The 17,292-nt window shown below is 40.0% G+C and overlaps 2 protein-coding genes across 2 annotated transcripts in view; one reads left to right on the top strand and one right to left on the bottom strand.

Moving 5' to 3' along the window:
• The first annotated feature begins 11,079 nt into the window (after positions 1–11,079).
• LOC138175673 (small ribosomal subunit protein uS15-like) lies at positions 11,080–11,673 on the top strand. The gene has a single exon (XM_069106188.1). It carries the CDS (start codon positions 11,158–11,160, stop codon positions 11,611–11,613), a length of 456 nt encoding a protein of 151 aa, XP_068962289.1. The 5' UTR covers positions 11,080–11,157; the 3' UTR covers positions 11,614–11,673.
• The window catches only part of AEBP2 (AE binding protein 2), a 114,034-nt gene continuing 108,299 nt past the window's right edge, over positions 11,558–17,292 (bottom strand). Inside the window, exon 11 of the transcript XR_011172063.1 lies at positions 11,558–15,989. The gene's annotated coding sequence lies outside the window, so the exon portion shown is untranslated. The remainder of the gene's footprint in view (positions 15,990–17,292) is intronic.

The raw sequence follows: 17,292 nt of genomic DNA, 5'->3' as shown, positions 1-17,292 counted from the left end.
TCTCTCTCTCTCTCTCTCTCTCTCTCTCTCTCTCTCTCTCTCTCTCTTTCTCTCTTCTACCATGAGAAGAGAGAAGAGACAGACAGAAAGAGAAGGGGAAGAGAGAGAGGGGGTGGGTGGAAAAGAGTGAGTGAGAGAGAGAGAGAGAGAGAGAGAGAGAGAGAGAGAGAGAGAATGTACATGGTTTTTGCATTTGGCACAGTGGATAGAGTGCAGATCTTTGAGTCAGCAAGACCTGATTTCAAATTCTGCCTCAAATACTGATTAGTTGTCTGACCCTGACCAAGTTACCTCTCTCTACTTTACTTTCCTCCTCAGTAAAATAGAGATAAAAATAGAACCTACCTCTTAGGGTTAAGTGTGAAGATCAAAAGAAGCAGCACCAAAGGGCCAGGCAAACTTTAAGGTGCTACAGAAATGCTAATTATTGTCATCAGCATCATTCTTACTGTATCCCTAACCAGAAGGTAAATTCCTTGTGCCTTCCTTTGCACCTCCGGGAATTAACCCAGTGACAGGCACACAAATGCCATGTAGAGCTCCTTTCCACTCTACTTTCAAGTACAACATAATTCATGTGTAATCAACATATTAGTCTTCTAGGTAGAAACAGTGCTATTCGAATGTTTAGAGAGGCTGTTCTATTAAATAAGTTAAGCACTCCCCTTGCGATTTTATTTGTGAACTGGCTGAGTATCTGACCCAGCACTAAACCAAGTTGTCTGTTTGTAACTCAGTCTGGGAAGGTGTCTCTCCATAGGCCAGGTGCTAGGAAACTACTTTCGGAAGAATCACCTTGAGGTGAATAACTGAAGATAACAGGCCTTTTTGTGCCACCAAGCCCAATCGAAGAGTCTCCTTTTCCCCACATTGTTAACAAACCAGAAGCAATTACTGAATATCCATACATGCTCCAATAACTTCAAGGCATTTCCTTACACAATTCTCCTGAAAGTAACTTCCTTGCCTCCTCCATGTGGAGAAACCCCAAACAAGCAGGCTGGTGGGGCCTGCACATGGGCCAGACCCAATACATTTTCTTTGTAGTCTGTATCATCAGAACAACTGGTTGCTAGTCACTCATTATTAGCTCTGCCTTCTGACTATATACCTGATTCTAACAACTATAACGAACACATCTGTGCCCTTCTATCACATCTCCTAAGTGTCACCCAATCCTCTGTCCCTAACTACTCAGCAGCTTCCTTTTTTTGATGTTGCTGGATTGTGCTTTATCAAATCACCTTCACCAAGGTTCCTATTATAGAAACAATTTAATTATAACAATGGAAAAAGTATATTAATAGCAAATCATCCAATCACACACTTCCTAGATGATGACTCTCATTCAGTCCTCGCTCCAGCCCAAGTTGCAAAGAAAGCTGGACCCTGAAAGTTCAGTTCTCAGTTGCTCCCAGACAGAGAAGTAATTGGGCAAAGGTTAATTCATATAGGAGTAATCACTCAGACCAAGGTGATAAAGGCAAGAGTGTGACCCAACGTGTTCTTTCCCTTTCCCTCTCCAAGTTAGTATTTCTGATCTTGCTGGGGATTTTGTTTTAAATATACCTTTGTAAATATTTTATAGCAGCTCTTTTTGTGGTGGCAAAGAATTGTAAATTAAGGGGGTGCCCATCAATTGGGGAATGGCTGAACAAGTTGTGGTATATGCATGTTATGGAATACTATTGTGCTATAAGAAACGAGGAGCAGACGGACTTCATACTTATCTGGAGAGGCTTATACGAACTGATGCTGAGTGAAAAGAGGAGAGCCATGAGGAATTTGTTCACAATTACAGACACAACGTATGTGTGACAACCGACTTTGATAAACTGGACTCTTCTCAGCAATCCAGCATCATAAGTCAACCCCAAAAGACTCATGATGAAGAGAGATGTCTACATCCAGAGAAAGAACTGAGTTTGAATCCAGATTGAAGCAAACTACCTGTTCTTTTTCTTGTTTGGTTTTGTTTCCTCTTTCCCATTCTTCATTCCATCTGATACAATCCTTCTTTATAATCTGACTAATGTCTAATGTGAAAGTATTTGCAGATACTATACTTGATTGTATGCCACCATGGGGGGGAGGGGGAAGGGAGAGAAAATTTGAAACTCAAGGAATTGTGGTAATGAATCTTGTAAACTAAAAGTAAACAAATTAATAAAGACAAAAATAAATAAATATCCCTTTGTAATCCTTTGTAAAAGTTAATTGATACTAATTCATTCCATGGAACTGGGGTACTACTCACTGGAAGTTAACGGTGAGGGGAACATTTAGGAACAGGGGCTAAAACCAATAGCATTAGAGAAACACACCCCCCCATACCTCAGAGACACCCTAGAACCAGTGTGTACTGGTAAATTTTTAGCTGCTCTCCAGAGTATTAAGTCTAATATTTATATTTTTTCCATCATTTTCTTAAGTCTAGACAATCAACAAAACAATAAATCAAGCCCTGATTTAGAGTGTTTGCTGATTTCCAAAACATAAATGTTCGTATTGAAAATCTAACTATTGGTTCTCCCAATCCTGTTCAAGCTGTCTCCAGCACAACCCTGAAGAGATGTTGTAGTCAGCCTCAGTCTGGGATAAAAAAAACCAGAGTCTTGCTACATCTACACCTGTCCCGTTAGAACTTGAACAAAGTATTGGATATCCCCCAAAGGGAATGAGAACTGCCAGCTAGCAGAGTCCCTCCTAAGGCAAAAGCCTAGAAGGAGACACTGGTTCACCACTGCTCTCCCCGTTTTTGTGGTGTTCTCTTTTGAACACTTGTCATCACCCACACAAGTATGCTCTGCCTTTGGTTATGCTTGTCACCAAGCAGCAGCACAACCATTACATGATTATACTTAACCAACCCTTTATTCAGAGAGCTTTTCATTTCAATCCTCATCAAACTGTCACAAATCCTAAGCTAGAAGAATCTAAATTAATGAATTAGTTCTTCTAAATTCATATCAATGTACTAAAAAAAACTCTCAGTCTTTTTGAGACTAATTATCAGCATTTCAATTATTTTTGTTGTTCTCTTGGCACCTTCAAGTTTCCTCATAAATGAACACAGTATTCTAACAATGAAAAGCCAAGGGGAAAAAGTCAATTTACTTTCATGTGGAGTTCCAATTGAGACAAAGAAATGGTCAAATAGTAGCTTAGAAATCAGTAGGAAGTTGATATGCCTTTCTCATGTAACTTCTCTTTTCCTATGGATCCTACAATTGTTAGACCAGTTAAGGGAGAGAGGCAGTGATTGTTAGCAAGGGAGCTTGAGATTTGTCTAGTTTGTAAAATATGGACAAAACCTTGACCTTCCAACTTCAAGAAACTACTTTGTGTCAGTGCTGGTACTACAGTGTGTGTGTGTGTGTGTGTGTGTGTGTGTGTGCGCACGTGTGTGCGTGTGTGTGGATAGATGGATATTTATATAATATACAAACACATACACATATATATGTATGTGGATAGAGAGAGATACATACACACACATTTTAAAGCAGTAGATAATAGATATTCATTGTCCCATTTCTAACACTCCTTTTCATTCTTTGAATATGGACTTGTTCATTTCTGTTGATGAACAATGAAAAAGTATTTACATTTATTAAGTGTTTGTTATATTCTTTGTTATATTCCAAATACTGTGTTATGTTTGGGGATGCAAATAGAAAAGTCAGATGTTCCCTGCTCTCAAGAAGCTTACATTTTAATGGAGAAGATAACACATAGAAGGTTTCAGCAGCAAATCAGATGGAAAAATACTGGGGTTCTTAGGGTTCAGTAGCCTCTTCTTTAACACCATTTCCATTGATAAAATCATATCAGTTCCTGATGTGGTGGTGAGATTTTTTCCCCCAGTTCTTTAGTAGTTCTGGGTACTGTGCCAAAGAAGCAATAGCCAGGCTGCATCTCCATAGACAGTGCTTCCTGGGGTGACAGCTATGGGAGATGACCTGGAATTAGGGCAAGTGCTCTGGAAGTGCTTCCACTACCAGGGTTCTTGGGCTTACCTGGTGCCATCCATGGTGTTTGGTTAATAGTCAGTAATGGTAGCAGCAAGGAAGGCTGGTCCCTCCTCCACAGTGATTGCTGACCTAAGTAATGGCTGTGGGTTGGGAATGAAAAGCAACACGTGTTCTGTGAATGGCACTGCTATTTTCAAGTCTCTTGAATTTGGAGGCCTAGACTATCTCCATTGAGTATGGTCCTGGGCTGTCTCTATCAGGTCAGAGGGTTGTTGGTAATTGAGATGGTATTGGTGGCTTGATCTGCCTGCCATATGTCACCTTTTATCTTTCCTTTCAGGATGCCTTTGTTGTTTGTCAAGTTCGCAGTAAAAACATTTTTCTTTAAAAACTTTTTTAAAGCAACCTTGTATTCACCAACAACACCTCACCTACATATCCTTTATCTGAAGCTTTAAATAGGCTCTACTATTTATGGCAGTCAAACATCCCAAGAATAAAAGTGATGTAATTCATACTTCTGAAGGTGACAGAATATCTAATTGCTATCTTTAGATTAATTCAGGATGGTTCAGGTTAATTAAGACCACAAAATGTCTCAGCTTCATGCAAAAGCTTCCTCAGGAAGGTCTATATTTCTCTTAGAAGTGCCTTCTTGTACCAGTTTCTCTTTCAGTTTAGAAATAACTGCTACCCTGAGAGCAATTTCTTTTTATTTCCAGCCAAAATTGATCTTTTTTTCTGCCCATGTGAGCAAGAGGAATAGACCATTTTCTTTAAATCCTCTTTACAAACCCTGCTATCAACTTCCCATTCAAGATGGCCTGGATCCTTCTTTGTATAAAGCTATGCATGTGTGTGTTTTCTCTCCAGTGTGTGTGATAGTAATGGCAATTAAAGATTCCCCTGTATTGGCTTGGTTTTCAAATTGATTGTGTTAAAACCCAGAGCTTGTTCATCCCACCTGTGGGATGGACTTGTTGATGTGAAAAGAAAGTCCTGAACTGGGAGGAGCTGGTGACGTAGATTTGGAGAGATAAGAGAGAGGCGGAAGATCTTTTTGGAAGCAGCACCTCGTGGAGAGAGAGAGAGACTAAGAGAATTGCTGGTGGCCGCTTTGAATTGCCCTGGACTTTTGAGATCTGCCCCCTGAGCTGCCAAGGACTGAGGAGACATGGCTGTTTTGCTGGTACTTTGTCTGTTTTGATGTTATTTTGCCAGATTTGTCCACTGGTGAAAGACTGTCCTGTTGAAGAAGTCCTGGAACCTGGCATTTGGTTAAGAAGCCCTGAGCCTGTCCTGCAGACAGAGAGTGAATACTGTCCACTGGTGAGGGACAGTGCTGTTGTTGCAGGGGTCTGGAGACTGTCCTGCAGACAGAGTGAATACTGTCCACTGGTGAAGGACAGTGCTGTTGTTGCAGGGGTCTGGGAGCCTTTCTGTTGGTTCAGAAGCCCTGAAGAAGGATTTTCTTGTTGTATGTTTACAGAAATCCTGGGAGAGGGCTTTGCTAATGTGTTCAGGGGTTCTAGGACTGTTCTACAGACAGAGGATAAATTCATGAAGGGATTGGCAATGTATCTTATGGCCTTGCTAAGCCTTGTCTCCCCAGGAACTAAGATTGCTGAGAACTTGCCTCATGTCAAGATGAAGAAAAGACCTCCATTTGGGTATTAAGTGCTGTGTTTAAACTTGATGTAACTCTGAGGTAGATTCAATTGTGATCCAGGGGTGGGGAACTTTTGACCTTATGTTTGGAAACTAATCTCCATTTGAGAAGAGGGGCTTTGTGGTGGACTAAATGAAGGTATAGCCTAGGGGTGGAGAAGTATTTAGAACTGAGACTTTGTAATTGATTGAATGATTGGAAGGTCCTGGGGTGGGGTAGTCCTTGTAGATTATTTAATCACATTTAGTAAATGCTGTATTTTGAATGATGTCATGTTTTGATCTTCTCTGTTCTTGGTTTGTCACTGAATAAAATAGAGAGCACCTATGCTGGTATTTTGAACCTGGGAAGTTGCCTTTGCTTGGCATTACATTACAGTGTGCAGGGACCACTTGTGCTTTCGTCTTTGCATCCCAAGTATGAGGATACTGCTAGACCTATAACAAAAGCTTAATATATGTTGTTTGATTAATGATTGAATTGAGTTTGCAAAATTGCCTCTTTTCTCAGGCATAGATTACCGTCCTTCCTTTTGAAGTTGTTCATCTCATGTCAGGATCCTCCTTTCTAGAACACATAACTGCAAAGTCATGCACGAGCAACTTTCCAGAGGACTGCTGCTGTGAACAGCTTTCAAGGTTCTGATTACATAGTATAGTGAACTCTCTATTTATTCAATAACAAATCAGAGTAAAACATTCACAGAAAATCAGCATTCACAATATTACAACTTATCACAGAAAAACAAAATACAGCATTCACAATGACTTTATCAATAAAATGGCCACATAGTTTTCACCAAAGTGGTCACAATAGTTTTCAACAAAGTACAATCATTTAGTAATTACAAAATCCTTAATTCAATCACAAAGTACAAAAGTCAAAGTTCTCCACCCCTAGGTCACAGCAAATCATAATCTTCTCTGTCTGTACACAGTATCCAAGTAAAGTCTTCTCTCAGCTTGACTCGAGGCTGGCTCTCAGCTTCCATGGTTCCTCTTCCATGGTCCCAGCTCCAACTGTCACCTGGGTTCAAAGGCAGACAGCTTCCAGTTCCTTGTCCAGCTCCTTGTTTAGTTCTTCATCCAGTTTTCATTCATATTGAAGTTCATAGTGTCCAGTCCACTTCAAGTCCTTCACAGTTCCTGTTTCTGGGAAGACAAAGCTTGACAGAGCCACAATAATATTCATGCACATGGCTGGCACCATCATCAATTCACTATCTGCCTGTGAAATCAACTCAGACCCACCAACAAGGTCTGAGAACTCAACACAAATCATAAACATAGAAATCAACACAGACCCACAAACAAGGTCCAACAGGTCAGCACAAATCATCAGTAAAGTCCCAGGACCTCCAAAACCCTCTTCCAGGACTTTGGTAGACATACAACCAGAAAATCCTCTTTCAGGGCTTCCAGTAAGGTCCCAGGGCTTCTGTACAAAGTATCACAAACAAACATCAACACAGACAGAGCAGACAAACAGAATGCCAGGATACCACAAGTTTTCTCCCTCTTGACTGCCACCACAAGAGTCCTCTTCTCAGTTCTGCTGTCTCTAGCCTGGCCTCTCCTTATATATGGTTATTAGCTCCTCCCCTTCCTGTTGCAGGAGTTCATGAGTTCTAGGGTTCACAAAGGTATCAGCAATGCAATATTCACAATGCCTATGGAAATTACAGATATGTTGATGTAATTATCCATCACAAAATATATCAGGCTTGCTATATGGGGGAATAAGCTAGAAAATTCATTAAAATACCAAAAGACTGAGTCCCAAAACCAGAAAGTCAAAGCCATCAGAGTAGTTATGAAATTGGCACAGGTAGATAAAGTAGAAAGCACCCACATTCTCAAGCCTTTAAAACAGAACAGGCTACCTCAGGCAAAGGTCCTCCTCTCCCCACTCACAGCAACCACCCAGCGTCCAGGAAGCATGCTCCCAGCAGCTACGGCCCCTGGCAGTCCTCAGCAGGAGTCCTTAGCAGAAATTCTGGCTGACTCAAAAAGGGCTTCGCGCTGCCACTGCCTCTGCTGCTGCCGCCTTCACCGCGACTGCTAGCCACCGCAGGAACTCTAGCTTGGCTTCCGCTTCCTCTTGCTCCGCCCCTTCCTGCTACGTCAGCAAGTCCAATGGGGCATGGAAGATCTTTAAATCCCATAACCCTTACAACAAATTGTGGGGTTCACATGCTCTGTTTCTTAACAGACTTGATACGAGGCTTAAAAGAAACTTGAACTAAAACAAGGTGTTAATTCAATAGCTGAAACAAGGTATGAACTACTTTTGTGCTTGCATTACAGTAATTCCTCTCTTTCTATATCTCAAGAAATTCTTATCCAAGACTGACATCTTCTGTCAACAAGAAACCTCCTCCTTAACTCTCACCCTATCAATCTCTATCATGATTCAGCAAAATGGTTCCATACCATTATCAAGACACATGCAAGCTGTCACTGCCATAATCATGTCTTCAGGTATAGATAAGAATAGCTTCATAATGTGATTTCTGATATATGTTTGCATGCAAACTGTTACAAACTGCCTGCTAGTCCATCTTAGAAATAGCCCTTCCATGCTTAGAAACAGCCTTGCAGTACCAGAGTATTTAAATAATAGGCATATAATAAGAAGAATACTCAATAGAAAAACATAATAAGAAGTTGTTAGGTGGCACGGTGGATAGAGAGCTGGGCCTGGAGCTGGGAAAATCTGAGCTCAAATCCACCCTCAGAAACTTAGCAGCTGTGTAACTCTGGGCAAGTCCAGACCTCTTTTTACCTCTGTGTCTTCAAGTGCAAAATGGCAATGATAATAAAAGCACCTACATCCCAGGATTATTGTAAGGATTAAATAAGATATATTTCCAAAATGCTTAGCAGATTGCCTGACACATAGTAGGTGCTATATAAATGCTAGCTATTGTTATTAACTATTATTATCAAACAGCACAGTTACTTTACAATGTCCCCAAGGAATCATATTTAACTATTAGAAAGTGCTCTGAATCCCTAGTCAGATTTGGAATTTGTCATAAATCTAAAAATAAGTCATTTATTTTTGATGGCCTGCAGATTTCTGTTTATGCTTAGTTCCAAGGAGAGAGACAAACTTGATTTGTGTAGTTCTCCTTCAGGCAACTTTGCTTCCAGAAGCCCCAAAACTTTGTTTTGGATAATGTTCAAAAACTTGGTCAAATTTAATTTTTTTACTGTTGAGTCTGTGTCGTCTCCTCTCCACAGAGGTCACAAGCAAAAGAGTGCCCTATTCCAAGCCCCTAGTAAGGCTTCCAAAAGCCAAAGACCAAAGAGGAGAAACTATTTTGATTCCAAACAAATGAGGGGTGAGGGAGGCGAGGTTGAAGTAAATGTGCAGAGATAACAATTTCTTCTTATTCTACAAAGAACAAATGATATGGTTGGGTCAAGCAAAAAAGGGCTGAGAGGGAAACAGTGCATATTAAGGAGAATCCACAGCATGACAAAATGGAATAAGCAGGAAATTTGTCTTCATGCTGAGACACTGTGGTTGATTGTTCTTTGAGCTTCTCTCAAAATGTGTTCTAAGTAGTGCTTAGCTCGGGTGTAAGGAGAGCCAGTGCAAGATGGATGTGGTAACTACGTAAGCTCAGTCCTTAACAAGAGACTCCACAGAAGCCGGCTGTTTGATTGGGAGCCTTGTTTGGTTTGCCTCTGAGTCCTGGACTCTTTCACCATTCTCATGTGTGTTCATGCTTGTCATGTGATATCCCATCCCAAGGATATTGTACTGCAATGAAAAGGCAGCATAAGCTGTCTCATCTGGGGAGTGTGAGGACTACTTCATGTCTCAAGAGTACTTTTTAAAGTCCATATACAAGTCAGTCCTGAGATAAAATGGATACACAATCTTGAAAACATTTTGCCTTTTCTTCCATTCCCCCCAGAAAGGAAAATCTTGCAGCCAAATTTGTTTATAAGGATTCCATTCAAAGTGAGTGATTAGGTGACTTTTCCTTTCAAGTTTTACATTCCTGTGAGTCACATTTTCTTTAAAAGGGACATTTATTTCCTGTGAAAGGGGTACATATCCAACAAAAAAAATTATAGCAGTACTTTTTATAGTACCAAGAACTAGAAGCAAAAGAGATGCCTACCAATCAGGGAAAGAATAAACAAGCTGTGATACATAGATATAATGGACTATTACTAAGCTATAAGAAATGGTGGCTATGATGGCTACAGAGAAGCAAGGGAAGATTTAGATAAAGTAACATAAAATAAACAGAAGTAGGAAAACAATCTATACCCAATGACTGTACCAATGGAAATGGAAATAACAAAACAAACAAAATAGAAAGCTTGGAAATGTTAACAAAAAATCTTCATCCCAAAGAAGAGATATGAGAGGACATTTTCCTACTCTTTATTCTTTATAGATGTGGGGAACTATAGAAAGTTAGATTTTTTAGATATGTTAATCTTGCAAAACTGTTTTCACCCATCCTCTCTTTTTTTCCTTTTTCTCTCCCTTTTGTAAGGTTTGACTCTTTGAAAGAGGAAAAACAAGTGGGAGGGGGAAAGATACATGAGGAAATATAGAAGCTATGAAACAAAATATATTCATAAAAACTAACTTTTAAAACCTTTTAAAAATACAAAGCAAAGCTCTAACCTATGGCTTGCTAGAAAAGAGAATATATTCAAAAATATTACTTTTAGGAATTCAGGTTCTAGCCTTCAGTCATTTTGATTTACAAGTTACTGCTTTAATTAGACAGTTTTTAATTTTTGTTAACAGGGAAACAAATCTTTGTTTCTTAACATTAGAATCATAAATATGCTTTCCTGAAGCATGGAAAATATGATTATTACACTTAAAACCATCTTTATTGCCCAGCAAACAGGCATGCACTAGGATCCTGGAACAGAAATCAAAAGCATTTCATTGCATCAATTGCCTGCAGCTGCAGTCTCCTTCCAGGCAAATGAGGAGGTGGAAAAATATGGAAGGACCTCAAGCTGCATTCTGCTGACACAAAGCAAGTTGGTTTGTGATTAGTTATTAAAATTATCTTGCCTCACTTCACAAGTAAGCATAAGGCAGAGTCTTCTTCTATAGACCAAAATCTATCAGTGACTGGACTAACAATAACACAATGCTTAATACCAACCTCTCTCTCCCTCCTCTCCCACACCCAAATAATTAATGGGCTTTTGTGTTCAAATAAAAGATGAAATGAGAAACACTGAGAGCTTGTGGTCCTCTGGGGATTACCATCTCAAATGTTTGACAAGGAACTATTTCCATGCTTCCAGAGAAAAGTTATGAAGCCCAATGGTTACTCTACATGTCATTTACACTGTTTTTACACTATCAGCAGAGTCTTGGCTTTCTTTTTTCCTCCAATTGCTTTCCCCTTTCATTTCTCTCTACAACCCCTTCCTACTTAAAGACAATAAACGGAGATTCAGTGATTTCCTGCCTCGTTCCTTGCGTTCCTCTCTCTTTCGCTGCCTGCTCGTCGCCATCATGGGTCGTATGCACGCTCCCGGGAAGGGTCTGTCCCAGTCGGCTCTGCCGTACCGCCTCAGCGTGCCCACGTGGCTGAAGCTCACCTCGGACGACGTGAAGGAGCAGATCTACAAGCTGGCCAAGAAGGGCCTGACGCCCTCCCAGATCGGTGTGATCCTGAGGGATTCTCATGGCGTGGCACAAGTACGCTTTGTAACTGGCAACAAAATTTTGAGAATTCTAAAGTCCAAGGGACTTGCCCCTGATGTGCCTGAAGATCTTTATCACTTGATCAAGAAAGCTGTTGCTGTCCGAAAGCATCTTGAGAGAAACAGAAAGGATAAGGACTCTAAATTCCGTCTGATTCTGAATGAGAGCCGAATTCACCGGCTGGCTCGGTACTACAAGACCAAGAGAGTGCTCCCACCTAATTGGAAATATGAATCATCCACAGCCTCTGCTCTGGTTGCATAAATTTTGGTTTATGTACTCAAGTAATAAAGTCATCTCTAACTGAAAAAAAAAGACAATAAACGGCATGACCTTCCACATAGTTGACTTGAGTCACAAAAATTGATTCAGTGACAAAGGATTTGAAAGTTAAAGAGTCATAGAGCCTCCATTTTCAGGACAGGAGTTGAAAGATTCTCCCAACAAATTGTTCTTTATTCCAGATCCCAGCAAATCTCTTTGGAAGTGTTTGATTCACAAATATTTCAACCCTAATGCCAGGATATCCCAAGGAAGTCCTAAGTTCAAGAAAGAAACTATACCTTTAATGATACTTTACAAAAGGAGTAGCTATGGGTACTAATTTTTGGTTGAGAAAATGTGCTCACTATATTCAGAAAGGATGTATAGTCTAAGATTATGTTATGGGAAAGATAGGTTTTTTTTTTTCTTTTTGCTTTCTTACAATACCTTCCCTATCTCACTCAAGCTGGAAGTACAGGGACTACTTGCCAGCCTGGGCCCACTCTAATCAGAATGAGAGCTTTGACCTGCTCCATTTCCAACCATACACAGGCAGCCTAGTGGCCACCCCCCCCCCCAGACCCCCATACACACAACTGTGGGCAAACCACAGTGATGACAGACTTAGTATTGATAACAAATTGGTCTACCTCACTGCAGCTCAGAATTCCAGACATTAACCAACCTCAGCACTCCCAGTAACAGACATTACAGGCATGCACCACTCCACCTGGCAAGAGATATGTTTTTAAGAAAAGTTGCTAGCAATCGGACCTTATTTTGTGGACTACCAAAACAAGTAAATCAGACAGATGATATTAAGAATTCCCCAAGACGATAATCACAACCACAATAGTTATGGCCTATCTTTGCTCCCTCGTTGGATGATTAGGAAATTGACTTCAATTATCTAATTGGGAGTCTTGTATTGGGGAAGTATAGACTGGAGCAGATGGCCACTGAGATGCCTTCCAACTCTAAAATTCTGTGATTCTGTGAATCAGTGGTGGTAGTGAAGAAAATTACAACCAGGTGCTTATGAAAGAGTTCCAGCCCCAGCTTTTCCTCAAGAGGCAAAGGAAAATTTTCTATCATTATTAACTGTCAGTAAGGTTTAGCAACTCTCTCTGTGAGAGAAGCCAGAAGTATACTTTTTTTTTAAGTCTATTTGCAGCTTGTAAAATCAAACTAAATATTGGGAAGAGCAATCACCAATTCAGGCCTCCTCCGATTGCCTTGGACCTAATGGATCTGATTAACTGCTGCACTAACAGGTAACCCTTAACTGGCCTACAAAAGCAAACGCTACTCCTCTAATTCAGACATCACACAATAATAAAGTAACTCAGAAATAGCTAAGGACACAAGAGATGGATCTTTTGGTCTGCCAACTAAATGTTTCGCTAACCAATATGCTAAAAATCACTTGATTCACACTGATTTTTCTTTAGCCTTAAACAGCTAAATTTCCAACCTGGGTTATCCAAGGATTTAGGGGGTAGGGAGAGAGAAATCGAGCATGTTTCTCTGATAAAGGTTTCATTTCCTAATATATGTAAGCAACTTATTCAAATTTATAAGAATAAGAGCCATTCCTCAATTGATAAGTGGTTTAAAAAAAGAACAGAAAGTCAATTGTCAAAGAAGCTAATCCCTCCTGAGCTATAAACAGCTATGTGAAAAAATGCACCAAGTCTAAGAATATACACTAAAGCAACTCTGAGGTTGCACTTCATACTCATCAGATTGGCAAAGCTGACAAAAAAGGAAAATGGTAGATGTTGGGGAGGCTTTAGGAAAACAGGGACACATTATTGTACTGTCAGTGGAGCTGTGAATTGGTCCAATAATTCTGGAAAGCAATTTGAAACTGTGCTCTGAAAGCCACTAAACTATGAATATTCTTTGAGCCAATGATACCATTCCTAGACCTATATCCTCAAAGAGATCAAAGAAAGGGGAAAAGAACCAACATGTATAAAAATACTCATAGAAGCTTTTCTTATAGTAGCAAAGAACTGGAAACTAAGATGGTGTCCATCATTTGGGGAATGGCTGAGCAAATTTTAGTATATTAATATAATGGAGTTTTTGTGTGTATGTGCCATAAGAAATAATAAAGAAGAAAGTGTCAAAAAAAAAAAAACAACCTGGGAAGACTTATATAAAATAAAGCAGAGTGAAATGAGCAGAAGTAGGACAGTCTATAAAATAATGCTATAAAGACAAAGAACTTTGAAAAACTGAACTCTGATCAGTGCAATGGGCTCACCATGATTCCAAGGGACTGATGACACTACCCACTTTCTGACAGAGAAATGATAAAGTCAAGATGCAGAATGGGACACATATTTTTGGATATGCCCAATGTGAGAATTTATTTTAATTAACTATGCATATTTGTTACAAGTGAAAGTGTGAGAGAAAATAGATGCTTGTTAATTGAAAAAAAATAAACCCTAACATTAAAAAGTGACTTTGTTGGGGCGGCCAGGTGGCTTAGCGAGTAAGAGCACTGGCTCCAGTGTCAGGATGACCTGGATCAAATCCGGGCTCAGATACTCAGCACCACACCCAGAAATAATAACTGGCCGTGTAACCTTGAGCAAGTTACTTAACCCCGATTGCTTTAAAAAAAAAAAGTGGCTTTGTTAATCAGATATTAAACAACATTTAATTAAACAAATTAAAGACAATTTTAGAGAAAAGTATCTAAATAGTCCCTAATTTAGAGTTCTTTCTTCACCAATTATGCTGTTCCAAATCTGTTGTTCTTATGACAGTGTTTAAATATATAACTTACTCTGGCTCTTCATTCAGTCACCCAGTAAGAAGGATTTCCTTTCTGTTACTCTCATACTGGTCAAAAGAGGCAAATGTATGTAAAACACTTTGCAAACTTGAAAGCACTATGTACATACCCACTATTATTATTATTTGATTATACCAGTCTCACAGATTTTTATTTTTCATTCATCTATTCATTTTCATTCACTTCCTCTATGGATATGCTGGAGCCAACTCAAACCAGCTCAGAAAAGCTGATTGTTAAAACTTCAGTGTGAGCATTTATACCCCCCAGAAACTGACAAACACTACAAACCAGGGATTCATTTATTATCTTGTTGATTTCTAGACTTAAGCAAATAATGGAGAAAATGTTAGTACACTTAAAAATATGTTTGGTGCACATTTTCCCTCAGACAGCAAGTGGTTAAACATTAACCAGCACATGCCCAGATAAAAGGGCCTCTATCATCTTGACCATCCCCTTTAGTGTACAAGTAATAACTTAAACCACCAAGAGCATGACTCACCCACGATTATCCAGGTAGTTTTTGATAAAGCTGTGGTTCAAGGGGCGGCCAGTTGGCTCAGCGAGTAAGAGCACTGGCTCCAGAGTCAGGATGACCTGGGATCAAATCTGGGCTCAGATACTTAGCACCACACCCAGAAATAACTGGTTGTGTAACCTTGAGCAAGTTACTTAACCCCAATTGCTTTAAAAAAAAAAATAAAAAGCTGTGGTTCAAAGATAGACTTGCCCAATGTGTTGAGTGATAAAGCAACTATCCACTTCTATGAAAGTTAGTCCAGTTTTTCCTTAAAAGGTATTGAAACTATCCTTGTGACTTATTTGCTTTGGCTCTGAGGCCTAATGTCTTAAGCAGTTCACATCACTTTCAGGTTACCTGAGTAAAAAGAGCCACCAGAGTTTCAATCTGGATTTGAAGTCTGTCTGGCCACTTAGCATGGCAGTGAACAGAGGAGGCTCATTCAGCTGAATCACATAGCTGCATCCTCAAGACATAAACCCTGCTATGACTATGTGACTCTCCTTTTGTTAACTATTGAATGACCTGAGAATGTTTCATTTCATTCCGATATCAAATATTAACTACCAGGACCATATAAACTGCCCATCCATTTATACGCTGTAATATGTGTATGTGTTCTTCAGCCACTTTGTTTTTACCTTTGTTGGTTGGGTAGATCTCTTTTGAGTGACCAAGGATCCCAGGGGAAAGGGTGGTAATGGTGATGATGCTGGTGGTCTGATTTGCCTGGCACACACTGCCTTCTGTTTCTCCTTAAAGGTATCTTGCTACTTCAGCCAGGCTGACTTGTCTACACATAGGTGGCCACTGCTGAGGATGACCCCATCCCTTCTCCACAGGAATTGTTTCCTTAGTGATAGCTTCAGAGACTGGGCTAGAAGTAAAGCTAGTGGTCTGGGGGATGCTATATTTCCAAGGCTCTTGAATTCAGTGTCCTGGACTGGCTCCTTCAAAGACCAAAAGGAGGTCATGGGTGGTGGTGCCGATTTTATTAGCCTGCCCCATGCTGCCTCCTCTCTCTTCCTTCAAGGTGCCTTGCTGCTCCAGAGAAAATTAGAGACAAAACACAAAAATAAATGGCTGGAACATCTATCAGATCAAAAGAAAAACATACTAAGAGTAACAGAAAACAAGTCTCTGCAAACCAAAGTAAATGACCTATAAGGCAGAGTTCAGCAGGATAATCTGAGAATTATTGGCCTCTCCCAAAATAATGATTTCTATAGCACTTACTAATATTTCAGGCATTCTGCTAAATTATTATTATCTCATTTGATCCTTGCAACAACCCATTATTGGTAGATGCTATTATTATCCCCACTTTACAGTTGAGGAAACTCAGGCAAAGAGATTGAATGAATTCCCCACAGTTACATAGCTACTAATGGTCTGAGGTCATTTGAACTCAGACCTATCTGACTCCAGGCCTAACCCTCTATTCTCTGTGGCATATAGAAACAAAAATCCAGAATGTTATGCTTCAGGAAATCACACAATAAAATTGCATGTATAGAACAGAGAGGGCAAAGTGCCAATTGATACAATCTACATATTTAACCAAACCAAAAATGTTATTGTGGGGTGGCTAGATGGCACAGTGAATAGAGCACCAGTCCTGGAGTCAGGAGGACTTGAGTTCAAATCCGGCCTCAGACACTTAATACTTACTAGCCATGTGACCTTGGGCAAGTCACAACCCCAATTGCCTTACCTTCCCCCCATCCAAAAAAGCAAAAACAAACAAACAAAATGTTATTACCAGTTCTGGAGGAAGAGGAAGGTTTTATCTAATCACATGTCAGTGAACTCTAGTTTGAAGCATACCTGATTACTCAATGACAATGAGAAATGAAAGCAAAGCTAGAATGTAATAAAACGTAAGGGAAATCATTTTACCACCACTCCAAATAACATGTCCTGAAAAACCAAACAGCAGTCTTAGAGTATCAGTGGCTTTTAATTATTCTTCTTAGGAATGGGCAGATGAAAAGCGTGAGTTAAGTATTTTGTTGTTGTTGTTGAGGCTTTAGGTGGTGAAGACCATAACTCCTGGCTGCGGGGGGGTGGGGGGGGGGGTGTTAGTGTGTGTGTGTGTGTGTGTGTTGGCACTACCCATTACAATGTAAGTTTCTTGAGGGCAGAAATGGTTTCATTTGTGTATTTTTGTCTTCAGTGCTTAGCACTGGACTTTACACCTAGTAAATGCTTAACACATGCTTTTCAGTCACATCCCACTCTTCGTGACACTATTTGGGGTTTTCTTGGCAAAGATACTGGCATGCTTTGCCATTTCCATCTTCAGATGAGGAAAGTGAGGCAAACAGGGTTAAGTGACTTGCCC

Source organism: Petaurus breviceps, unplaced genomic scaffold (assembly GCF_028583685.1).
Source record: "Petaurus breviceps papuanus isolate PSGF00001 unplaced genomic scaffold, PetGlider_PUasm1.0 78, whole genome shotgun sequence".
NCBI lineage: Eukaryota > Metazoa > Chordata > Mammalia > Diprotodontia > Petauridae > Petaurus > Petaurus breviceps.
Note: the sequence above shows the minus strand (reverse complement) of the source record. Positions and strands in the feature narration are given on the sequence as shown.